We start from the raw sequence: 27182 nt of genomic DNA, 5'->3' as shown, positions 1-27182 counted from the left end.
TTATTTTCTTGTGTTTTATTGTTACTTTCTTTATTGTCTTTTATTGACTGTTTTCTTGTCCAACTAGGCAAGGGGCTACCTGACCATGGAGGCCAGGTCGTCTCACTTCTCTATGCTGGTACCTATTGTGTTTGCTGAATGAATGAATTCTCTGAGCCCTGAAGCAACTTGACATATAATCAAATTGCAAGAGTCGTGAAACTATAAATATGAGAAGAAAATACCAGTATCCAACACTGTGTAAAATCTTGGCTCTCACTTAGGTTGCAATCACTTGGAATTGTTAAAAATTAATGTAACCTGTAAGCTTCTGATGGTCTTGTCTGGTCACCTCATAGGAGACGGCTTGTAACTCAGCTTGCTCACGAGCCACGGCCAATGAACCGCAACTGCTAAAGCTCGCTTTCAAAATGAGGTTTTACATGGAGTGGCAACTACTGCGGTAGAGGTAAATGAAAAAAAGTAAAGCCCACTTCATCGGATTTGTAATATAATTTCAAATCCTATAGCATCAAATATAATAAACATTTAGAGTATATTTTAAATTACAAGATTTTTAAACTCCAGACTGGTCTGTGGATTTTACTGTCCAACATCAGAACACCAGGTAAGACTAGGCAAGAAGGTTGCTTTCAGAATTAAAGAGAAATTCTTCACTGTTTATCTGGAACTTATTTTCAACACACAGGGCACAGTTTCAAAAATCCCCAAAGAGCCTACAACATCATAGCTAGTGGAGAGCATAATACCTAATGGAGAACCACACGTGACAAAGATGAAGGACACGAACCAGCTTTCTGCCATATAATCAAGCAAGACATTTTCAAATCAGTAGCTATCAAATAATATTTCACTAAAAATGGTGCTTTTGAGAAAAACTGAGGATTATTTTTATTTATATTTGGCAAGAAATGACATTAATCTTGTATAAAGTATCATTATTTTTTAAATCATTTCCCATTTGTAAATATAATAACTGAAAATAATCTGTGGAATTATTTTTCCCCAATCCTCATTTCAAAGCCCCTCATTATCCGAAAAGTCCATTTCAGCTTTAACGTCATACTAGAGGCTTCCATTACAGGGCTATGATGGTTTTAGAAATACATTTGTAGCTCACTGAACTGTATTATCTATTATATATAAGACTTAGCATATATTTAAATTATTGAAAATAAAGTACAAGGTGTGTTTTCCTTTTCTTCATGGTGCTTTCAGGAAGACATCAGGATCGTCTCTTCTTCCTGAAGAAAAACAATAACAAAAATCAAGGAAAGATAAATTTACAAGCTATTAAAATTACAAGTTAACTCAAACTTATAAAATTTCCCACTGCATAAAGTTCACAAAGATACATTCCCATGATCTAGTTCAAGCAACTAGTATTTAAAACTGTTACAGAGAATAGAATAGTGAGCCAATTTGTAAATTGGAGTTCTATTTACATTTCTTTTCAAAAAGCTAACTACTCAATTTAATTCACCACTTGAGTCTAATTGTCAGTTTATGCCTGAGCTTGGGTCCTGTAAAAAACCGAAATAACAACTCATTTAATTTTATCATAAATATTTATTGTTTCAATCAACATGTATCCTCTTACTTCAGACAAATGATTAACCCCTTTCAATAGATGTCAGCTATCACAAATCTGACAGCTGAGGACATTGGCTAGTGTTTGGTCATTAGCTTGACATATCCACTAAAACGGCTTTGCTCAAGAGATTTAACAACTTGCACTAGAGGAATAATAAAGCCGACTAACTTCCTTTCCTTTGCTACAATAAAATTTTATTAATTCAAGCATCACAAATCCAGAAATCAGGCTCACATGGACCAACCTAACATTAGCCTTTCCACCCCTGAAGGGAGAACACTATCTGCTAAGTAAAGGTAAAGAACAAGCCCAGATGTACTCAGAATTGTCTTATATTTCAAATGATTTGTGTCTGAATTCGTGAAGTGAAATGGTACTTATGGAGCCACAAAACAGGCTTGGGAAAACAAGATGGGAAAAGAGAGATGAAAATGTTGTGGGCTCATAGTATTTTTTACATTTCTGCAGAGTTTTATTAAAAGTTCATAGTATAGCATGTGGAAATCCAATAGCATAGGAACAGCCTCCCCTCAGTTGGGCTGTCGGCTCCATCTACTTTCTCGTTGCATTTTTCTTTGTTGTTCAGTTGCTCAGTTTCATCCGACTCTGTGACCCCATGGACTGCAGCACGCCAGGCTTTCCTGTCCTTCACTATCTCTCGGAGTTTGCTCAACTCATGTCCTTTGATGCCATCCAACCATCTCATCCTCTCGTGCCCTCTTCTCTTGCTGCCTTCAATCTTTTCCAGCATCAGGGGCTTTTCCAATGAGTCGACTCTTCGCAACAGGTGGACAAAGTACTGGAGCTTCAGCATCAGTACTTCCAATGAACATTCAGGGTTGATTTCCTTTAGGATTGACTGGTTTGATCTCCTTGCTTGTATTTTTCTTACAGAACTATATGTTTATGACTAGGGTCTACTCATAGCCCTGAGCTTCCAAAGCCTATCAAAGAAGGACAGTAAACCATACCTGTAGCACCTTGTGTACTTCTAGCTGAGGGCTTCTTCTCAACTGGATACTGCAAAGGTATTACAATACCTTGATCTGGCTTCTGAAATGCTGAAATGAGATTTTTTATTTTCCGGAAAAATCTTTTATGTACCCCAGGTGCTGTCTGGAAAATAAAAGGTCAAGCAGATTATTCATCTACCTCATAATTACACAAAAAGGGCCTACAAAATGTATAAGGGATGCCGAGAGAGGTAACATTTGTGTAACTTATTCAAATATTTGAAAACAGAAGGAAGCAGGAAAAACAACATTCTAGAAGAGCTCACTTTGGTTGGCTGAATTGCCCTGCAAGAGGAGCTAATGAGCTGTCATTTCAGTTCTCCCGAGGGTGGTATCAGTTTGTACAAGCCCCCGCTCATCACCCTGCCCTTCCCACTTGCTACCCTTCATATATCCCAAACCTCTAAGGGAAGCCATTACCCACAATGAATTCACCAATGAAGAGGATGAAATTAAACAGGGGGAAAAAACACAGATCCTACAGGTCATTAATAAAAAGCCTAAAGAACCAAGAAAAATTTTAAAAGCAAACAAAACAAACACCCATTTTCCCTGTCATCATTCCACAATGTAAAATGCTACACAGGAAATTTAAAATTGCATTTTAAATGCAGGGCTAGTTAATCCTCATACTCTGACTCCACAATCTGTCCTGCCTCATCCTTCACATTCAATTTCTTCCTGCTTGGGAAACTTCCCTATCCTCCCCCAAATTGTTCCCTCCATCAACACTTCACTTGACAAGGTTTTCTCTATGACATGAAAATGAAAGACTCTCTGAGGTCACCTTTATTTATTTATCTGGTTGGTTTTGAAGGGATCATTATTTGCAGGTGACTATTAAAATGTACTCCTTTCCTGACATTAATTCTCTTGTAAAGACACTACTTGAAATCCACAACAATTTCCTGCAAAAGCTTATGAGTCAAGCTTTAGACATCAGCTCAAAACTGTCATTTTACATAAAATAAAATAGTATTGCTATAAGCGATTGAACAATGACAAGTTTTTTGTTTTTTTTTTTTTAGAAAGCTGTTTTTCAGCTCTTCCATCTGGAAAATTTTTGAGGTGGGAGCTGTTCATTTGTTAGCGTTTAATGAGAAAACAGGAAGGCTGGCAGACAGACTTCTGTTAACTAGACTAAATGCTAAAGATACACTATCCACTGTAACTCTTGGTCATTTCCTACATCAGGGTAAATAGGTTTTCATTGAAAACACTGAAAAGTTCTTTTTATTAATAGTTTTATTTTTATTTATTTTTTATTAACAGTTTTAAATAAGTGTCCACTCAGAGGCCCACATAGGTACTCAGTAGATGTAGAATACTCTCTCACTCAGCTCTACCCTTATGTTCAAAACACCTTTCCAGAATTCTCTTGAAACTTCATCCAAAAGAACATGGCCATTCTTACAGGAGTCCAAAATTCCTTGGATTCTTACAGAAGTCCTAGAGTTCCTTAGCTCCAGGATAGAATCTCCAAATGACAAAGGCAGGCTGTAGGCACAAGATAAACTTCTTGTATCTTCCTTAGAGTACTTTTTCATTTTCAAAGCCCTTTCCCATCTCTTGACCCCACTATTTGACAGACTGGCTGTTCTTGGATGATTTGGTTACTCCCATTTGACAGATAGGAAAATGAAAATACAAAGAGATAATTCAGCTTGCCCAAGTCACACAGATAACCAAAGGCAGAACTGGCCCTACATCCCAGGACCCAGTGCTTTTCCTCTCAGATTAGGACTAGACAAAACAGGTTCTAGTGAGGTTAGAGTCACAGGCCAGAAGAGAAACTATACACTCCCCCGGTATGGAAAGATTTCAAACCACACATTTTTTCACCTGTTCTTGTGGCTTGTAAAACCATTTATCAACAGAAGCATCTTTTGTATGGGGATTTATATGTAGTTAACCTTGATTATCCACGCTAACAGGGAGGAATAATAGCACAGGATGTAAAAAAGCAATTGAAATTTGGCATGCAATGTTGCCCCAGCAGATAAGTGACCGAATTTATAATGCTTTGCTTAGGTCAATAAGTGAAATTATTTAACGTCTACTGATCCACTGATGATCAAACATCTAAAAAAGCCCAAAAGCACTGAAGTCAGCAGAGGGGTGTTAGTACATTTCTTATAATGTACCACAGACAATGTACATATTAATAAACGATGGGTGACTGTCTGTAGAATTCTCTGAATTAACAATTTGCCTAAATTTTACCCTGAGTCACATGAGATAAATTAATACACTGGGCAATGATAAAACCTAAAATTCTATCTAAAATGAGAAACTCACATCATATTTGTCTTTCATAATTGAGTGGATCCAGGGTTCAATTTTACTTCACTCTTTGAAACAAATCGCAGACATACCTCGATTTCTAGCGTAATCCTTGCACAGAAGATGAAGTGCTACTGTCAAGATTTTTCCTGCAGGGTAGCAAACTAAAGCATTGTTCCAAAAAGCAATATAAATATCTGTTATTTACCCCATTTTGAAAATACATATACCACAAGAATTATACCACTGACATCTCCCATCCTGTCACTGAACTCAGCTATTGTTCAAATTTGCACATTTCCCATACTGTCATCTCTTAGTTATCCATGGAAACATGTTTTGGATCACAGCTGGTCTTCAATATGCTCTAGAGAAATTTCTTCCAGTCAGGTGATATGAGCTCTGAGAATACACACTAGTTTAATATTCACCTTAAGAAAAATGTAACTAAGAAGGCAAATTTAGTAGATAGGGGAAAATGCAATGCATTTCAAAAATAAATCTAGAGGTTTTTTTTTAAAACTGTTTTCCCTTTGGAGAAAACATGCCAATCTTCTGCTCTCTTGGTGCAGATAATTACAATATTATTAGATTAACGGGTCAGACCAGACAACAGAATGAGAGAGCATTTGTGTTCAATAAGCCTTTTCTTTCCTAACGTGATCACAAACATGTAACACTCCACGTGTGATGTTATACTTGAAATGGAAGAAAATGAATTAAAACAAAAGGTTAGCTAAACCCTACTAATTTAAGATCCTTTTCATACAGAATATTCTTCAGAAGCAGAAGGCTACTTCTCTAGGGAGAAGGGTTATTTCTGGTCAAATTATATACACATATATATGTATGTATCAAACGCTACAATTCCTCATAATAAATTAAATTTCATTTCCTATTCAACCATCTCTGCAGTGATGCAGAGAATTTTTAAAAATAAACAGGTATAAACAGTTCTGATTAGAGATAGTACTGCTCTTCCTCTAATTAGTATCGTGGCATTAATTATCCTGATATAAAGCAACAACGTGTTTGAAAACTTGCCCTAATTTATCTCAGTAGTTCAAAACATTTGTAGTGTGCAATTTGTGCTTTCTAGTTTACTGATGCATCTTTAAAGGTAAGCGCTATTTTAATTTTTTTAAGTCTAGTCTTTAGAGTTTCTTAAATACATAGAATGTGTTGTTAATAGAGGTTGATATTAGCATTTACGTTTTCAAACAGCTCATGATGAAGTGCTTTCATTATAGACAGACTGTTTTTATAAAAGAGTCAGAAATCATTTGAAGTCAGAAGTTTCCATTGCAGAGACCTCTATTTTGACAGCAGGGTAATATATTACCCTGGTAGGTAGAAAGAGATCCACTCTATAGGCATTTCTTGCAATGGCACAGTGACTTTCAAATTTTTCAAAGCCATCAGAATCCATTTTTCTAATGAAATCTTTCTCAGAGCCCCACTTGCTAAGCAAAATAAAGAGCTGCTCAGATTAAAGACAAATTGGGGACCCAAAGCATACCCGCACATTCTCCTCTCCTCCTATAACCCGCTGGGCAACTCCAAGGCACCCAAATGGAAGGACCTTAGGATTTTGCAGAGCATAGCTCGAAAGCTACTATATTCCCTCTCTCTCCTTCCCACCTATCCTTGTCCTTCCATATGGCTCAGCGGGGAGTCCTGTCACCAAAGTAGAGCAGCCTTGATTACCCTAATACTTGGAAAATCCTCTATTCTTCCAACTTTTATGATAGATAATGTGTAACACTTAACTGTATATAATGACGCCATTCAGCAACTTGGGTGAGTTCCCATTGTTGAGGGCTTTGCTAGTTAGGCCTGTGGCTAAGAGCTTTCCTTACACACATTATCTCATTTAATCTTCAAAATGAATACTATGAGTAAGCGACTATTTTTAGCCTTATTTTACAGATGAAGAAACTCATTCAAAGAAAAGTTCAGTAACCTACCCAAGGTCAGAGACCTCTCAGAAACGGGGTGAGGGTGGACAAGACATGCACCCAGATCAACCTGACAGCAAACACCAGGCTCTCACATTGCGGTTGAATTCATTTGGTATCACCTCAAGGGTCTTATAAGCTCTTAGAAAACAGGAGTCATGTTGTTTGATCCCCCACAGAACCACTTGTGTTAGTATTATTTAGTAAATAATTGTAGATTTGATTCTTTTATATATTTTTGATAGACTTTCTAAAATTTCACTTAGGTACTAAAACTTTTAACACAATCCTTTAGCTTTCTTATCTTTCCTCCAAAGTCAGACACTCCATACAATGGTGGCTAAACAGAACTGGGACCAAAAATTTTTTTTTAGTGATCGATGAACAATTTTGGATTAGAGCATTAGTGATTTGAATTGGAGGAATATTTGGGGAATGTAGGATTTGATGGCTCTTTTGTGAAAGCAATGTAAAAGTCAAATGGCTCCCCAATACCCCCAGAAGCAAAAATAAATAAAAGAGCTATACCTCGGCACTCCAAGAACCTGTTTCTGTCTGGGACACTCGGTATGTATAAATGTAACCTTGATACCTGTGAAAGAATAAACTTTCATTACTGAAAAATTCCAAAAGAACAATGGGTGTTCTAAATTTGAGCTTTAACTATTACATATAAATATACATATACTGGGGCACACGTATATGGCACCAAGTCATTCATAGAAATAAAAGCCTGGGAAATCTAACTTGCTCACACATTATATCTAGCTAGTCACAGTTTCCAGTAAGCCTTCTTTATCTTTACTTTTTTTTTTAAATGAGGGCACTCACACTCCTAAGGACTTGTCAAGTTGAGAGACTGCTGGGACAGAAAGAAACTACAGACTTATTGTAATTGGTAAAAATGAAAAATTATTAAGCCATCCTAGGTGTCACAGTTGGTAAAGAATCCACCTCCCAATGCAGGAGACGCAAGAGATGTGGGTTCGATCCCCGGGTCAGGAAGATCCCTTGAAGTAGAAAATGGCAACCCACTCCAATATTCTTGCCTGGAAAATTCCATCAACAGAGGAGCCTGGTGGGCTGCATTCCCTGGGGTCACAAAGAGTCGAACATGATGGAGCACGCACACGACGACAAATTATTACATAGATTCAACAAAGTCTACTTATATTACTTTTTAAGTACATATTGAGCCTTAAGGTGAAAACATTTCACTGGGCTAAGGTACTATGAAGCCTACCTAAATTAATAGTAATGATATTAATTATAAATACAATAAATGTGCTATATCCCTATGTTACTATTATTATGTAACTTTATAATATAGTACTAATAACAATTTGAATTAAAAAGGAGTCTTGCCAAAGTACTTGAAATCAGCTTGTCCTTTTAGATGGGGTAAATATTACCCCCAATTATTCAGTATATATGCATATTGCATATCTGTATAGTTGATTTCTACTACATGCCAAGAGTTTTACATGCTGTGTTAGTTTGCTCAGACAGATACAGCAAAATACCATAGTCTGTATGGCTTAAACAAAAGAAATTTTTCTTTGCACAGTCCTGGAGGCTGGAAATCCAAGACCAAGGTGCCAGCTACATAGGTTTTATTCTGAGGCCTCTTATCTTGCCTTGTAGGCAGCCACATTTTTGCTGGGTGCTCACATTACCTTTTCCTTGTATGTGTGTGTGTGTGTGTGTGTGTGTGTGTGTGTGTGTGTATGTGTGTGTGTGTGTAGAAAAAGATCTCTCTCCTTCTTTTTTTTAATATTTTAGTGGTTTTTGTCATACATTGACATGAATCAGCCATGGATTTACAAGTATTCCCCATCCCGATCCCCCCTCCCACCTCCCTCTCCATCCCATCCCTCTGGGTCATCCCAGTGCACCAGGCCTGAGCACTTGTCTCATGCATCCAGCCTGGGCTGGTGAAGATCTCTCTTCTTAAAAGGCCACCAATCCTATTGGGTTGGGGCCTCACCCTTACAACCTCATTTAACCTTAATTACATCCTAAAGGCCTATCTTCAAACATAGCCACTTTGGGGGTTAAGCTTCAACATATGAATTTGAGGGGAGGGGGACATAATTCAGTTCATAGTATTCCAACACTGGCACCCCCAAATTCACACCTTCTCTCATGTAAAATACATTCATCCCATCCCAACAGCCTCAAAAGTCTTCAATACATTCCAGCATAAACTCTACAGTCTAAATAAAGCCCAAAGTCTCATCTAAATATCATCTAGTGAGGTTTGACGGCACCTGAGTCGAATTCTTTTCCAGCTGTGAACCTGTGAAACCAGACAAGTCACATGCTTCCAAAATACAGCAAGGCAAGCATAGGACAGATATTCTCATTCCAAAAAGGAGATATCAGGAGGAAAGGGGTAACAGGTCCCCCAAATGTGCAACATTTCATAAGGCAAATTCCATTAGATCTTAATGCTTGAGAACAACCCTTTTTTAATTGACGCTCTACCCTCCGGCCCCACTGGGTGGCACTGTCCCCCCCGTGGCTCTGCCGCAGCAGCCCTGCCCACCTGGCTCTGCTGGGCACTGATCCTGCCTTGGAAATTTAGGTGAAAGTGACCTTGCCCTCCTAGGCTTATGCACTCTGGTGCTGTGTTGGGAGTGGCAGCCCTGATGATCTCTGAAACGCTTTCAAGATCATCTTTCCATTTTCTTGAAAGATAATGCATTTTTGCAGCCAAATTGCTCTGCTGCCCTATCATGTTCCCTTTGGTCCAAACTGACAGTGTCGCTGATGCTTTGGTCCAAACTCTATTCCCGGCTTCTGCTGAGATGACTAGTTAACATCGTGGGTAATCTACTTAAGAAGCAATTGTCCAGCCACTCCCGTGGTGTTCTCTCCAGACCAAGCTTCCTCATTTTTTGCCATATGAGTGGGCTGAGAATTTTCCAAATCTTTCAATTCTGGTTTCTTTTTGCTTAACAACTCCTTCTTTGCTTCATCTTTCTCCTTTTGCATTTTATCATAAGTAGTCATGAGGAACCAAGGTATTCTTTCAACACCTTGCTTAGAGATCTCCACAGCTAAATATCCAATTTTCAGGTTCTACCTTCCACAAAATATTAGAACACAGTTCAGCCAAGATCTTTGCCATTTATAGTCAGTATGGCTTTTCCTTTAGCTTCTAACAACACATTTCTCATTTTCACCTGAGACCTCATCAGAATAACCTTTAACATCTATCATTCTACCAACACTGTGTTCACAGCAATGTAGGTTTTTTTCTAGCATGCATCTCCAAACTACTCTAGTCTCTACCCATGATCCAGCTCCAAAGCCACTTCCACATTTTTTGGTGTTTGTTACAACACCACTAGACTTCTCAGTACCAAAATCTGTACTAGTCTGCTTGGGGTGTCATAACAAAATGCCATAGACTGGGTGGCTTAAACAAAAGAAATTTACTTTCTCATAGTTTTGGAGGCTGGAAGTACAAGATCAAGGTGACAGCAACATAGGTTTCATTCCAAGCCCTTTTTTCTGCCTGGTAGACAACCACCTTCTTGCTGTGTGCTCACACGACCTTTTCTTTGTGTGCATTCATTGAGAGGGTGCTGTCTCTCTTCTTTTTTTTTTTTTTTTTCATTTATTTTTATTAGTCAGAGGCTAATTACTTTACAATATTGTAGTGGTTTTTGTCATATATTGACATGAATCAGCCATGGATTTACATGTATTCCCCATCCCGATCCCCACCCCCCACCTGTCTCTCTTCTTCTAAGGCCAAGATGCTATTGAATTAGAGCCGCACCCTCACGATCTCATTTAACCTAAATTGCCTCCTAAAGGCCCTATCTCCAAGTACATCCACACTGGGAGTTAGAACTTCAACACAGGAGTCTGACAAGGACACAATTCAGCCCACAGCACATACATTATCTCTTTTGGGCCCCACAGTAATCCTATGAGCTTTATATTGTGAAACTGATTTTATAGATGAGGAAACTGAAACTTTGAAAAGTTAAGTAACCAAAGCCACACTACAAATCAAGCACTTTAAATCAGACCTCTTTGGGGCTTTAAATCAGACCTATTTGACTCTAGAGCCCTGGCTTTTGATTCCCACCCTGTAATGGATATAGCTTATTTACTATATCTTAGCATATATAGTGTATGCGTGCATGCTTAGTCACTCAGTCGTGTCTGACTCTTTGCGACCCATGAACTATAGCCCGCCAGGCCCCTCGGTCCATGGGATCCTCCAGGCAAGAATACTGCAGTGGGTAGCCATTCCCTTCTCCAGGGGATCTTCCAAACCCAGGGATCAAACCTGGGTCATCTGCATTGCAGGCGAATTCTTTATCATCTAAGCTATCAGGGAAGCCCCAGTATATATGGTACTGCTATTTAATTTGCCTCACAAACCTTTGCTTCCTAGAAAAGTACAGTAAACTTTATGCTGAATCATTTCAAATTACGAATCTGAATATTCACAGTTTTATTTCAGACATTTTCTGATTGCTATTCTTTGGCACAAGTTTGGGTCAAAATATATCTTTGATTAGAATACATATTAAACTCTGGTAAAAAGAAATGTGTTTAAATCTAAAAGAACCTAAAGAATCTAAAGTATCTCAAACAGGGTCACCCTGTAGTAATTGACCTCACTTATCATTAATCGCTTATAGAACTAAAAGTCTTTAAATATGTGGATTAAATTACTGTATTTTTAATCAATATCCAAGAGTACTATTACCTAAGGGATAAAAAAAATTAGGTCTAAAACACTTTAGTCAGGTTCATTCAATTTGTGAAATCCAAAAAAGGGTCAATTTAATTTGCTGCTGCGATTACAGGAAATGTTTCATTTTTGTTATAAAGATTTGCCAGAATATTTACATCATGTATAAAATAGCTTGATATATGCATATAATATACTATTTAGCACATATAATATGCTAAATAAATATGAAAGATTATATTGTAAAGCCTTTTGCTTTTTTAATCAATTGAAATGTACCTCAAAACCCACTGATTTCAGTAAGTACTCTACAGGGAACAAGGCAAGCATTTCGATTTCCATTTTTCACTATGAGAACTCCAAACATAAAGCTTTAAGTGGTTTTCTTAAAGTTACACAGCAGGGAATTCCCTGGCAGTCCAGTGACTAGGACTTACTGCTTTCACTGCAGGGGCCTGAATTCAATCCCTGGTGGGGGAACTAAGACCCCGAATGCCACCAAAAAAGAAAAAAAAAAAAAGGAAAATGGAGGTAGGAGCAGGGAAATAGCATAGGCCTTTATTTAGTTCCATTTTCCCTATGGAAAGCGATTAATGGCAATAATTCAGTATCATTAAAGGTGTTCTGGAAATTAATTATTTAAAATCTCAGCAACGAGGCAAGCAAAATCATAGGCAACTGGTTTTCTACTTTCTCAAACAATGATTTTCTAAAAGATACAATGAATTCTATCTCTCTACTATCATTCAGCCTCATTTAGTCAAAATAAATGAGTCTGTTTTGAAAATTGTTTCCTAACGAATCTGATCTTATCGCACTTTCAGTTAAGAAGCAGGAACCTGAGTACCACTTCAAAAGTCCTTACCTCTTCAGTCTTGAACAACCTGATGTTAGTGGCACATAAAACTCCTTGTGATCAACCCATCCAACTTTAACAGTCTCCTACACCCCAGCTCCTTCGATTTCTGAATGAGCAAAATTGTCTCCCCCCTCAAACAAGCCAGCATTTCATCTCTTCCACTTCCAAGTTGCTGGAGTAATTGATCAAAGATCTCCTGTAGCCAACTTTCGTGGATATACTCTCATATACCACTGATGGAAGAGATTTAAAACAGTGCGATTCAAATTATATTCCCAGGGTAATAGCAGAGCATCACCTGGGACCTTGCTAGAAATGTAGAATTTCGGGCCCACTCTGGAACTGCTGAGTCAGAATCTGAAATTTTAACAAGATTTCCAGATGATTTGTAGGCACATTAAAGTTACAGAAGGATTGATTAAAAATGCATGGAAAATGCTGACACCTCATTGGCTTCTTTCACTCACCTTGGGCGCATCTGTGCCGCCACCCCCATAGTCACTCAGTCTATGTTTTCAGAATGAAATTTTATTTAAATATAAGCTGAAGCTTTTTCAAGGGCTTCAGTCTTCATAGAACAGTGTTTCTGAACTTCTTACTCTTTCTTCCCTAACAAAATTTCAGTTTTGTTTTCTGTAGCTTATATTAAGAAATAGTAATCTTATAATGTAAAAGTAAACTAAAATATGGATTCTCTCTTTTCCAAACTATACATGCTCTCTCCCCATCCACTGAAAAATCACTGTTTTAGGGAATAAATTGCCAAGTTATAACAAGAGCTATAAAACTGTGTATTTTTGACCTAATGACCTTCCTTATCTTCATCTGCTGTAAGGAATGAAATGGAAAAAGCAATTTGACCAAGATTTTCATAGGAGTTCTATTTTAATAGTGAAAAAATGGAATTAACCTAAGGAATGTAACTCAAAATTAAGAAATGGCAGCAGAAAGAACGATTCAAAACTACATCAAAGTTCAAAGACATTAGAGAGCTATATTTTTCAAAAAATTTTAAGCACATGGACCACGTCAATATAAAATGATGGTGTGTGAAAAAAGTGGACACAAGGAGAGAAAGGTGCCACTCTGATTACTGTTCAAAACTATCTCTGTATGTATATAAATACAAATTTAAATTAACATAAATACATCTTTGCATATTAATTTTCCTTTTTTTCTTTTCTGGCCATGCCATGGCATTCCCTGACCAGGGATCAAACCTGTACTCCCTGCAATGGGAGTCTTACCTAGTGGACCACCAGGGAGGTCTCTTAATTTTCCCTATAATGTTATACAACTGACTAATAACATTTTTTTAAATAAATAGAAGTGAAATTACAATTTGAAGCTTTAAAAATCTAACCTAAGCAAATCACAAATTAGAAAAATATTGTTCATTTTAAAAAACTGAAACTCCAATACTTTGGAATATTGAAACTCCAATACAAAACTCCAATACTTTGGAGTATTGAAACTCCGATACTTTGGAGTAAAAGTATTTTTACACTATTTTTACTGTAAAACTCCAATACTTTGGAGTAAAAGTATTTTTACAGTAAAAAACTGAAACTCCAATACTTTGGAGTATTGAAACTCCAATACAAAACTCCAACACTTTGGCCACTTGATGCAAAGAACTAACTCAGTGGAAAAGACCCTGATTCTGGGAAAGATTGAAGGCAGGAGGAGAAGGGGACAACAGAGAACGAGATGGTTGGATGGCATCACTGACTCAACGGACATGAGTTTGAGCAGGCTCCAGGAGTTGGAGATGGACAGGGAAGCCTGGTGTGCTACAGTTCATGGGGTCACAATGAGTCGGACACAACTGAGTGACTGAACTGAACTGACTGACATCCCTTTAGGATTACTTTTCTTCTGACTCCCTATTAATATAGACAAACCAAGAATGTAGTAGTGTAATCTTTGTGGAGGTGGCAAGCTGTGATACATGTGGGATCTTAGTTCTCCAACCAGGGATCAAACCTGTGTCCCCTTCATTGGGGGCATAGAGTCTTAACCACTGGACAGCCAGGGAAGTCCCAAATATACTGTAATTTTAACTTCCTTCCTGCATCAAACTGTTAGTCACACTTGTTGATAAGCCTGGAATTTTAAATTTATCATGAGAAAAAAATCTAGAAAATTAATAATTGGTAGAAAGCAATTTTGTTGTTGTTGCCATTAACTAATTTTCTTAAAAAAACAAATATTTTGCATTTCAATGACTACAAAGCATGTGTTGATTCTAATATTAAAACGTGCCTTTATCTTTTCAAAAGCTGTCCCCAATTCTTTTTTTTTTCATTTATTTTTATTAATTGGATGCTAATTACTTTACAATATTGTAGTGGTTTTTGCCATACATTGACATGAATCAGCCACGGATTTAAATGTGTTCCCCATCCCGATCCCCCCTCCCTCCTCCCTCTCCATCCCATCCTTCTGAGTCTTCCCAGTGCACCAGCCCTGAGCACTTGTCTCATGCATCCAACCTTGGCTGGTGATCTGTTTCACCTTTGATAGTATACTTGTTTCAGTGCTATTCTCTCAGAACATCCCACCCTCGCCTTCTCCCACAGAGTCTAAAAGTCTGTTCAGTACATCTATGTCTCTTTTTCTGTTTTGCATATAGGGTTATCGTTACCATCTTTCTAAATTCCATATATATGTGTTAGTATACTGTATTGGTTTTTATCTTTCTGGCTTACTTCACTCTGTATAATGGGCTCCAGTTTCATCCATCTCATTAGAACTGATTCAAAAAGCTGATTCAAAAAGCTGTCCCCAATTCTTAAAAAAGTGTTCTGGTTAGAAACAGACAAGAAGAAAGCAACCCGACTTATTTCTTATTCTCTCAAAAGGTCAGCATTGGGGACAGATCTTGCTTTAAAATTGACGAAACCACATCAATTCCTTCTTTATACCACTTCAAGGGCTACACAAAAGAAAAAGTTAAGCTACACCTGACTTCATGACACCACAAATAAAACAAGCTAGTGCCCAGGCTGTCTATGTCTATACAAACAAATGTTATGTGCAAAATCCAAGGCACAATTATAATGTGACTGATTTCTTAACAACTATTTCAGAGCTTTTATATCCAGAGGAATGGTATCCTATACAAAGCCATCATTACTGAGAGTGTTCTCTGATTCAAGAGGTTTTCCAGTTTCCTATACCTCAATCTTCTTTCTTTCAGAGTGAATTTGAGTTTTCAGAACCATCGAAAGTCATTCAGCTTCAAGTTTGATGGTAAAACTCTGTAAAACCAACTTCGATGAGTCATGACAATGAATATAAGCTCTTCTTCCCTTGAAGTGCCACAGAATGCTTTATTTATGTACTCATACAAAGGTCTAACTTTGTCTCACAATTATTTATAGATTTTTTATTTGTATTAACGAACACCTACTACATATTAACTTTGTAAATGTTAACTCATGCAAGAATTCTCACAACTCTATGAGGTGACTAGTATTAGTATCACCATTCCCCTTTCCACAGATAGGAAACCTGAGCCATGGATAATTTAAGTAACTTGCTCAAGGTAAAATAGCCGGGTAAGGGCCACAGTTGGGATGCACACCCAGAGGGTTTGGCTGTAAGACGTGAACTCTTAACCATTTTTCTATGCTGTCTCTCTCTTACATCAGAGGGACTAAACAAACTGATCTTTAGGTGAATCCTAAAGCCAGGACTTGCCTGGCGGTCCAGTGGTTAAGACTTCTCCTTCCAGTGCAGGGGGTGAGGGTTCAATCCCTGGCAGAGGAGCTAAGATCCCACATGCCTCATGGCCAAAAAAACAAAACATAAAACAGAAGCCATATTGTAACAAATTCAATAAAGACTTTTAAAATGGTCCACATCAAAAAAAAAAAAAACTTTAAAAAAGCATAGTTCTCAAAAAGGGAAGGAGTCTGCTTGGCCTTATGATTGGAAAAAAGAGCAAAGGAAGGGGCTAAAGCATAGAGACCAGATGGGGAGAGCCCCAAAGAGTCAACCTAGGCTTCCCTTTTGCTTTAAGCTAATGACATCTTTAGACTAATCTTACACCTTAATTTTACATTGTCAACCAGAGTCAGCACTTGATTTATTGGCTTGTGAATTGTCCTTTTGGTGGCTTGTGTATTGCAAATTTAATCCTAGACTGGACTTCAGGCTTGCTCTGCCGTTAATGGATTGTACTCAGATAATCCAAAATAATTCTAGCGGCCTAAATTATCATGAAGATAAATGCGGCACCAACACACATAGCCAACTGTATTCAAAAGCTAACTCGTTAAGTTTTATAATTTCTCATTCTTCTGTTCCCCTTAAATACAACTGATAAGCTGGAGTTTTCTTTTGTCCCTGTTACTTCCCCCATTTCTCCAGTTCAGTTGTTTGACAGGCACTTTATTCCCAGTCATCGTTTAAATCTTAAAGGACAAAAAGATAATTATCCTTTTATCTAAAGACATATATGTCAAATGACTTCATCATGTGTCCCTGAGGCTAAAGAATATAAAAGCATTTCTTCTTCCCAATTTTTCATCAGATAAAAGTAGCAAATTCAGATATGTACAGAAAGATGTACAGAAATAAACTATTTATTCAAACTAATTATTTTAAATATTTTAATTGGTTTTTCTCTTATCACCATCAAACTATCCCAGTGGGCATTTAGGACTTTCCCAATGGTTGTCTACATTGAGAGTGAAAAAGAAAGAAATGTGAGGGCTCACATGTACCTTAGTGAAAAGAAACTTGATATACCTTGAAAACCTAAAAGAATAAAATTAAATTGAATTTAAACTATTTGCATGGATACGAACATTTAGTATACTGGATAAATACAAAAAAACACATAAGTCAGCAGACTTTCTGTTGCAAAAGAAAATATGGTGGGAAAATTTTCCATTTATGATAGAAATAAAAAAATAGACACATGCATGCATACTCACAGTAACTGGAAATAAACCTAACAGAAATATGCAAGACCAATGGGAAGAAAACTATAAAACTCTGTTGATGAATGTAAATGAAAAAATTAATAAATGGAGAGGCAGATCAGGTTTTTGGATGGAAAAACTAAATTCTTTAAAGATGACAATCCCTCTTTAACTTATGAATGAGTTTAACATAACCTCAGTGGGATTTTTTTTTAATTTAACAAAATTATTCTAGATTTCATCTTGAAGAACCAATAGGTAAGAAGAGCAAATAATTTTTTAATATATTCAAATATTATCATACTATAGAGCTAGTATTACAAGAATAAACCAATTGATCCAAATAGATAACTGCAAAACAGTAACTATTATATGTAAGAATTTAACATATGATAAACTAGGTTAATAAATCAATCAGGAATGGAAGTTCTATTTATAAATCATTAGCTATTTTGAAACAAAATCAATTAGATCCTTTCTCCACATGAAAATAAAACTCCAAATGGAATTAAAGAGTTAAACATAAACTAACCAAATCATAAATTTAAAGCAAAAATTGAAGTGAAGTTATAGGACATCTCTGCAAGTCAAAGAACTTTCTACGTTGGGAAGCAAAGGGAGAAATCAAACACACGGAAAATGAATGATGGGCTTTATTAAAAATGTTAATTTTTTGTGTGTCAAAGAAAAGTGATGGTGAACACCAAACTGAGAAAAGATACATCAGATCAAGGATTAGTATATAAAAACTCATATTGTATTCAGAAAAATAGTAAGATCCAAATGGTTAAATGGGCAAAGTACACACCAAAGAGTCAATTCATGAGCAAGGAAAGACAACAGTTTACCAACCATATAGATACTTGATCATTAGTTAAAGAAATACGAAATAAAGAATGAGACATCAAATTTCAAGAATTTTTTTAACAAGAATACTCATTTCTAGGGAGCATGCAGTGAGACAGACACTTTCATGCAGTACTGGTAAGCATATATATAAATTGGAATAACCACTTGGGAAAAAATATTTGGTGATCATGTATACATCAAGAATCTTAAACTATTCATGTTTTCTGATCTAAAAATAACACATCTTGAAATTTGTTATAAGGAAGTAAGCACAAATACAAGGAAACCTTTAGGGATTGAAATATGAATCATGACAAACTTCATGACAGCAAAAAAAGAATGGAATGATTCATATGTCTAAAAATAGATTACTGGTTAAGGAAAATATAGTTGGATTGGTTGGACTACCATGAAACTATTAAAAATAATGTTTTAAAATCACTTGTAAGAACATTATATACAAACGTGCCTTTTTCAAGTTAAGTGGAAAATGCAGCAGAATACAGTAGTAGAAGAGCACATGCGTTTACAAAGCAATTTGTTTTATTAAAATATAGAAGAAAAATCACTTAATTTTCAACAATAAATGTCTTTCAGTTATAAAACTATAGATGATTTTCTCTCATTTCTATTATCTACATCTTAAAAGTTTTCTATAATGTGAATAGGTGTTTAGGAATTATTTTTAATAGACTTATTATACCAAAATCTGGATTTATCTATTGAAAATAATTGGAAGAAAAACTTCTTGCTTTAAATGAAGATGAGCAATCCTATCAATGGAAGATCTCTTTAATACTTTTTGACATTCAGTTTTCCAAAACGACCAGAGGAAAAGGCCATGATCAGGGGTTCAGAACTGGGGAGAGGAGCAAATCTAGTGAAAAAGTATAGTGTAAAGTACAGCTCAGCTTCCCTGATGGCTCCGACAGTAAAGAATCTGCCTGTAGTGCAGAAGACCCGGGTTCGATCCCTGGGTCAGGAAGATCCCCTGGAGAAGGGAATGGCTACCCACTCCAGTATTCTTGCCTGGAAAATTCCATGGACAGAGGAACCTGGCAGGCTACAGAGGGTGGCCACAAAGAGTCGGACACAACTGAGCAACTAAGCCACCTTACCACAACTCGAAAGGCACATGCAATGTGTTATTTCTGCAATAAAAATACAGAAACTAAAGCTCAACCAAACCTTCTTGGACAATGAAAATAAACAAAAGACAGAATGAGAAACTATTTTGAGTGAACACTACAGTCAATGCATGTTTGTTAGCTATACTTTGTTGTTCATTTATATATGACACCATTGACCTTGTTATTTCTACTGTATATCATAACTATATGTATTTTGGTTTAAAATGAGTACATGGTTTATTCCAAAATAAAATTTGACTTTGTTACTACAGTGTAGTACTAAAAAAGAGGAAATGAAATGTTTATGTTTATCAGAAGGGATCCTTGGCTCAAAAAATAAGCTGAGAAACTGTCATAAAAGGTGATGTATCATTGTGTCTTCCCTCTGCAGCAGTCTGGCCATCACCCTCTAGGACTTGGAGGCCCAGTGTGCCCACTGAAAGATATGTTAGGGGGACTCCCAATTTGCTGATTATTTTCTGCTACTTCATAAAAAGGTTTGCACGGAGAATTGAGAGTCATAAAAACTGCATTTAGGCAAGATTCACTTTGGGCAAAAAACTTAATCTGAGAATTTCCCATCTGCCTAAATTAATTCCTTACATGGTCCTGGCCCATATGAGTAATAGGCTAAGATTATCCTTCTCTCTTGCATCTTTTACCAACTATAATCTTCTGCAGAAGATAGAGCACACATTACTATTCTTGTTTTACAAATACGGAAACCAAGACCTACAGAAGTTGAGTGACGTCCCAGAGGCCACAGCCTGGCCTCCTGATATCAGCCCAAAAGCCTACTGCAATAAAGAATTTGCCCTGACAGTTCATTCATTAATTCAAAAACATTTATTGAGCGCCTATTGCATGCCTCATGATACCTGTTGCACGCCAGGCTGTGTTCCTGGTGTGGGAGATGGTGTCTCTGTCCCCAGAGAGATTACATTCTAGCAGGAGAGCCCAGCAAGACAAAAGTAGATAAGCAAATGTCAGGCAGCTGAAAGGTCCCAGAAGAAAAATAAAGTGATGGATTATAACTGGGACAGGGAGAAGGTATTTATTTTAGAGGCTAGTCAAGGAAGTCCTCTCTGAGGGAAGAGGGAGAAGGAACAGTTAAGTGTGAAGATCCTAAGCAGGGAGCAGCTTGGCAAGCTCGAGAAACAACAAAGAGGCCAGTGCGTCTGAAGTCTTAGGAACATCCTGCCACGCACTGTCCCCAGCTCTTCCTTCCCTTCCCAGACTTTTTGTACCTTAATTTTTACCTCTAGGTTGAGGGTCCCATTACCTCCTTTGGTGAGCTTTGCTAAAGAAGCTCCTTTCACCAGTCCACTCACTCCTCCACCTTCTATTGATAAGAAAAGAGCCTAGGAATACGGGTTGGCTTCACTGACCTACCCCAGTTTTCACTTTGGAAAAACAATAATATAAGGAAAACCTAAAATCTGAGCCCAAGAGATTCATTAGCTTGCACATATTTCCCTTGAAGCTTTTATAACAAACGTATTTAGCATGGCCTGAGAGTTGCCACAAATATGCCTTGCCCATTTAAAAAATCACAATAAACAATGAAAATCCTCTAACACCAGGCTCAATACAATCTCTCATCAATGACCCAGAAGGAACTTCAAAATCTTGCCATGTATCATCAGACACCAAAAGTACGACCAAGCATCTTCCCTCATTTTGTTTCTGTCTAGAAGCTACTGTATAGGGCTGCTGTTTTCATGAGTGTTTTTACCCTGTTAACAAAGAGTGACTGAGCTAGGGACTTCCTTAGAAATGCCCCGTGAGTACTTAAAGATATTGACTGAAATATATATATATATATACATTATATATATATAGTATATATAATAAAAAGTACTGAAAGGGAGTGAAAAAATAATAACAACAACAACAGCTTACTTTTACTGAACACTTAGTATGCATTAGGTCCAGTGCTAAATTTTCTACGTGCATTATAGCATTTAATGTTCAGTCCTATGAGGTAGGTAGTAATATTCTATACATTTTTTGGACAAGAAAACTGAAGGACTGCGAGGTTCACTTGCCAAAGATTAGCACATCAGACTAGCACAAGATTAGGTCTCAGCTCTGCCTGATCCTGGAGCCCTGGAGCAAAGACGAAGGTGCATCTGATTCAAAATGGGGCTTTAGACCAAGAGATGCTTAGGTAAAGGGCAAAGCTGAATCATACCAGGGTGTTTTCCCTCCATGCCCTTTACAACTATTGTGTCTCCTAGCGTTTATCACGGAAAGGCCCTATTTCTGACACCCAACCCCACCCCCCTCCAACTCCTGTAAAGAAAGCTAATTAAGCAAATCCAGAGAGGCGGTTTTATTCAGAAACGTCCCTCTCTCCCGCATCCTGACCTAACTGGTATTGCTGTCTTAAAGGATTCCATTTCTTAGTCTTCTTGCTCTCCTTGAATTTGAAATCTTCCTTTGGGAAGATACCTGCAAAGCCATGGCCAGAGGGCTGGAGAGAGAGGCCTCTCCTCTGAGGAGCTGGCGGCCCTAAATCTGGCCATTGCCTCATCCCAGGCCTCCACTTTGCTGGCCTCTACCAGAGGTCCAACCTGAAACCAGGAGCCTGAGTCCTTTTGGCAGCAAAGGTAAATTCCAGGCTCCGTTCCCTCCACTGCAAAGAGCATTCCTACAGCCGTCCCCAGAGGCGCTGGAGAGGACCCTCTGAAGAGCAGGAAGCCCAGGCGAGACATCCCCAGCGAGGGCCGTGAGGCACGCGGCGGGCAGCGGGGGCTCCAGGTCCCCGTCATGTACTCACAGCACACACAGACAGTACACGCCCGGGACACTCTCGCTGTCCCGCAGCAGATAGCTGCCGTCCAGGCCCGTGGCGAGCAGGAGCTTCTCCCCCGTCTCCCGGCTGATCTTGCCGTGATACACAGCCACCGCGTCCATGGCCGGGGGACCGGAGCAGAGAAAGGCCGCTGTTGCTGCTGCTGCCGCAACCAGACACGACTCAGCCACCTGCCTCCCTGTTCAGCCAGATGTTCAGAAAAGAGAAAGGAGCGCCCCAACAACAGGATGTTGTCTACCTGCCTCACAGCCTCCTTCTCGCACTTCAGTGAAAACCAGCTCAGCAGTTTAGCAGCTCGGCTACTGCCTCAGGGTTCGATTCCCCCCTCCCCTCTCTGCTCCGCCCCCCGCCACGCAGGGTTGCGGTGGATGGATGGACAGAGAGGGGAGGACTCCCTGTCCTTCCAGGGACATTGCAAGAAGGTCCTTGCAGGATGCGGCCTGTGCTCCCAATGCACACAGACACGAATGCCTGGTAAATGTTTCTGTCCTTGCAGCCTTCCCAGGAAGGCCACCCTGACTTAGCTCAAAGAGTCCCCCAAGGGGTTAATGAGACAGGCGAGCTGTGTTGATCTTCATGTGGGGCAGAAACATACTGACGGAGAATGAAAGGCCCAAAAGCTCTGAGACCAAAACACAAAAGTCAGTACTGTCAGTGGGTGATCCCCACTGGGCACAGGCAGGAGGCTCCTAGGAAATCAGAGGCGGACGTGAGCAGACTTGGGATCCGCTGCCTCCCCTCCCCAAGCCCTCTCCCTCCTCTCTTGCCTCCTCCTCGTCATCTCCAGCAATCTTGATCCTGAACAAATCAAACATTTCCAGCCTTCTTGTCCAAGATCCCAAAGTGCTGGTTGAGGTACAAAAATCAGTCTGGGTCCAAAGATGTTCCAGATGTATCTATTTGATGGGCCTCATGAGAGAATAAATCATTTCATTGGTGCTTTGCCTTTATGTGGACTTGTCTGTGCCTTTTGGCCTGCAGGGCCTACCTTTTAGCATTTGGGACATCAAACTTGTTTTAAGTCACATTGTGAGTATTGATAATTGTGTTGTATCTTTTATTGTCTGTAGTTAATAGAGAATATGGTTTTTGTTCAATTGATGCTAAGCTATCAAATTTTTTAGAACCTTTCAACCTTTATTTCCTTCTCTCTTGTATTTCAAGATGTGCTGTTAAGTAATATTTCCCCCAGACTCTCATTTTTCACTAGAACAAGAACTTGTTTAATGTTTGAAGCTGAACACTCTTCTACGTTTTTTCTTTTGAGTGTGTAAAATACTTTTTCTTTTTAGATTGTTTTTGATGTAGACCATTTTTAGTCTTTATGGAATTTTTTATAATATTGCTTCTGTTTTATGCTTTGGTTTTTTGGCTGCAAGGCATCTGGGATCTTAGCACCCCATGCATGTATGTTAAGTCGCTTCAGTTGTGTCCAATTCTTTGCAACCCTGTGGACTATAGCCCACCAGGCTCATCTGTCCATGGGATTCTCCAGGCAAGAACACTGGAGGGGGTTGCCATGCCCTCCTCCAGGGGATCTTCATCAAACCCACACCCCCTACATTGGAAGGTGAACTCTTAAAACACTGGACCACCAGGGAAGTCCCTGTAAAATACTTTTTAAAACTGAAATTTAAGTAGCTGAAATTATGTTGTCTGTTGTGTCTCTTCAGCAATGTCACACCTAGTTCCTTGAGAGCCTTGCCCATCTGGGACCCCAATAGGGAGAACAATTTTTAAATCCTCACTAGTCCTACCGAGGGATCAGATGTTGCAGAGCTGTCTTACGCCAAAAGCCAGATATTTGCATTCCCCTAGGGTTGAAAACAACCCTCTACCATTTAAATGGCAGCTCATAATAACTCTCCTTGATTGATGCATGCTCAACCTTAGAACCTATCAACTTTGGTAGATAAACTGTAAACATAAGCCTCCTACATTCACTTGCCACACCAAGAATAAAAAAAAATAAAACAAAACAGCAGACTGGGGGATGGCTCTGGGGAACCAAACCAAGATTGTCTCATTATCTTCCTACTTCACTTGCTACGGCCGACTCCATCTGTCACCCTTTTTCATGCTTTGGGTCAGGGAAGAAATTGATCTGATAAGTGAACACATACACCAGTGTTAAGGATTTGAGAAGTTAGTCCGCCCTGAACTCTTTATATTTTGAGTGGACAAATCCATCACAATGGTGGAATTTCAAAGATGCAAGAGGAAGATAGGGAAGGGATCCCCTCATTCACTCCTTGTGGACAGCAGCCACCTACGAGGTGAACTCTGAGAACATGCAGTGTCACATAGGAAAAACAAAACCTAAGCTTTTTTGTCTCTGAACAACCCTGAACAAATCATCTGCAAATTTAGGAACGTCGCAACCTCGAGCTGACAGCAAAAGTGTAGCATGCATTCTTCTTTTCGTTCTCTGTTTTGTCCTGTGTTGCTAAAATAGTACACCCGTCAAAGCAGCCAGGTACGATGGGGTTCAGCACAACTAAAATTGTATTAAAAAGGAACAGATAAATTATAGGGTAATAGTACAACTCTCACATCCAGTCCTTCATTGTCATCTCACAAGCAAGCTGACAGCCGAGCCAGCCCACTACTGCAGTGTTGATGAAAAACACTGACATTTTCACTCTAGTGCTACATGGGTACTAAACCTGATTTTAGCAAATTCAAAATTTCACACTGAGCTTGAAGTGTAAAGAAAGAGGAATTGTAATGGCTCTCTTCTCTCTCACCAGACCCACAAGAGAGGAAAGGGTGAAAAATACAAGGGGGAAGCAAGAGAAGTTGCAGGGCGCCAATAGAGAAAGACGAAGGAAGACTGGGCCCTCTAATACAAATATAATCCCCTTAGAAGCAGAATTATCTGATTGTTCATTGTCTGTCTCCTGCACTAGAACATAGGGCCCATGATGGCAGGATTCTGTGTGCCGTGGTCACCACTGTATCTTCAGTATCTGGAACATAATAGATACCAAATATATTTGTTAAGAGAGTGAAATTAGTGCTCACAAGAAAATAAGAGGAAAAAATACACACACACAAATTTGATCCTACATGCCTCTGGTCCACTTTTTTTTTTTTTTTTTTGGCCCACAGCAATTATGAGAGTCTGATTACACTCCATATTTTGCTACTAAATCATTTCCTCTCGCTGAGCCTCATTTTCTCCATCTGTTAAATGGTGTTGAACCAGATGACCCCTAAGGCTGCTTCCAACTTTAACATTCTGGGCTTTAAACAAAAGCCAAGCATTCTTTAGAGAGAGCCAGGGGAGGGATGGACTGAACTCATTTAAGTGCAAGCAGCAAGAGTTGTTTCCTCAGGTCTCACCCAGCAAAGAAAACATTTTCATTCTTGTTGTTTTTAAATAAACTAAGAAATAAAAATCATGAGGAAAAGGAAGAGAACTTCACAGTTTAAGCAAACGACAGCCTTTTAGAATATAAATGTCTTTTAAATCAAATATAAAAGCATTGACAAACTGTCAGCCAAGGTCAAAAGTATCTTCTTAGCTAAACATGCCACCTCCTGAGGTCTCTGAGAGGTGACAGTATATTGTGTGTGGATGCCCTGTCTGAGGTGTTAATTGTCTTCATTTCAAATGCCCTAGGCTATTCTCAAACCCAGTTAGATTAAAAGGATGATGGCAAGGGTGGTTAGTTTTATAGAGTGGATCTGACATTTCAAAATCTTTTTCTGTAACCTTTCAAAACTAACTTTGTTCTTCAACTAGCTCATCTATAGGTGTGAATTCTCCTGTGACAGTGTTATAATATTGTCACCTGTGGTGAGTTTACACATTCTCTCTTACTGAAATTCACTTCCTTTACAAAAATGAGACAAGAAAAAAATAAAAGTGTTTTTTAAAAAAGGGGGCACCTTCTTATGATAATATGTTGGTTTATCTATGAGGTTAATTTTCCTAATACCCTTTTGTAAGTCAAGATTCAGAAACAGTGTTGTGTGTGCTCATTTAAGCCTCTAAAAAATGTTTATTCTTTCAACCAATATTTATGAGCATCTACTGTATGACAGGGGCTTCCCAGGTCATACTGTATGATGGGGGCTTCCCAGTGGTAAAGAATCCACCTGCCAAGGCAGGAGACACAGGAGTTTCGAGTTCGATCCCTGGGTTGGGAAGATCCCCTGGAGAAGGAAACAGCAACCCGCTCCAATATTCTTGCCTAGAGAATTCCATGGACAGAGGAACTTGGCGGGCTACAGTCTATGGGGTCGCAAAGAGTCAGACACAACTGGGCAACTGAGCATGAGCACTGTATGACGGTCACTGCGGTAGCTACTTAGGTCAGAGAGAGGAAAAGCATAAACCTGAACTTATATAACTCATAGTCCAACGAAGACAGACAAGTAAACAATTAAAATTCACTCATTAAGAGCTGTCATAGAGGGAGGGATGGGGCTCTAGGGGCACACTAGTGGGACATCTAACTCGGTTTATATTCTAAATCTGCACAACCTGCTTGAGACAGCCAAGTCTTTATCTTTCTGTCTGCTGCATGTAGTTCCTTTTACTTGTCCAAAGCTTACCTCCTTCATGACTCAGAAGGTACTCCCTAATTCTAGCTGAAACTATGCCTGCTTCTGAGGTTTTAAATATTTGTTAACCAAATACTACATTCCAGGCACTCCTGCTAAGCACTTTGCATGAATTATCTCATTTATTTATATCAACAACCTTCTGAAGCAAATATTATTATTATCCTTATTTTACCAATGAGGAAGCCAAAACTCAGAGACCTGGATAGCCTGCTTAAGGTTTCACAACTGGTCAGTGTCAGGCCCTGGATTTGAACACAGGTTGCTGACTTCACAGCCTGTGCATCTCCCCATATCCTCCTCTGCCTCCCAATATTAATTCTGAGGTCACTGCACCAGATTGGTCAGGCTTCAGTTTCCTATCTAGAAACTGTAATTTTGACTTCTAGAATATTCTTCTCACACTTCTCAACTGTCAAATGTTCCCATGCCCTGACTTGTAGCATGTCTAT

General features: G+C 38.6%; 1 protein-coding gene across 1 annotated transcript; it reads right to left on the bottom strand.

The window, feature by feature from the left end:
• Positions 1-866: 866 nt before the first annotated feature.
• Positions 867-22428, bottom strand: SH2D1A (SH2 domain containing 1A). The gene is made up of 4 exons (XM_061136284.1): positions 22123-22428; positions 7377-7440; positions 2566-2710; positions 867-1244 (listed from the first exon to the last, which is right to left on the bottom strand). The coding sequence occupies exons 1-4, from the start codon at positions 22257-22259 to the stop codon at positions 1204-1206; spliced, it is 387 nt and encodes a 128-aa protein (XP_060992267.1). The 5' UTR covers positions 22260-22428; the 3' UTR covers positions 867-1203.
• Positions 22429-27182: the final 4754 nt, after the last annotated feature.

Source organism: Dama dama, chromosome X (genome assembly GCF_033118175.1).
Source record: "Dama dama isolate Ldn47 chromosome X, ASM3311817v1, whole genome shotgun sequence".
NCBI classification, from domain to species: domain Eukaryota; kingdom Metazoa; phylum Chordata; class Mammalia; order Artiodactyla; family Cervidae; genus Dama; species Dama dama.
This window is presented reverse-complemented; position numbering and strand designations above follow the sequence as displayed.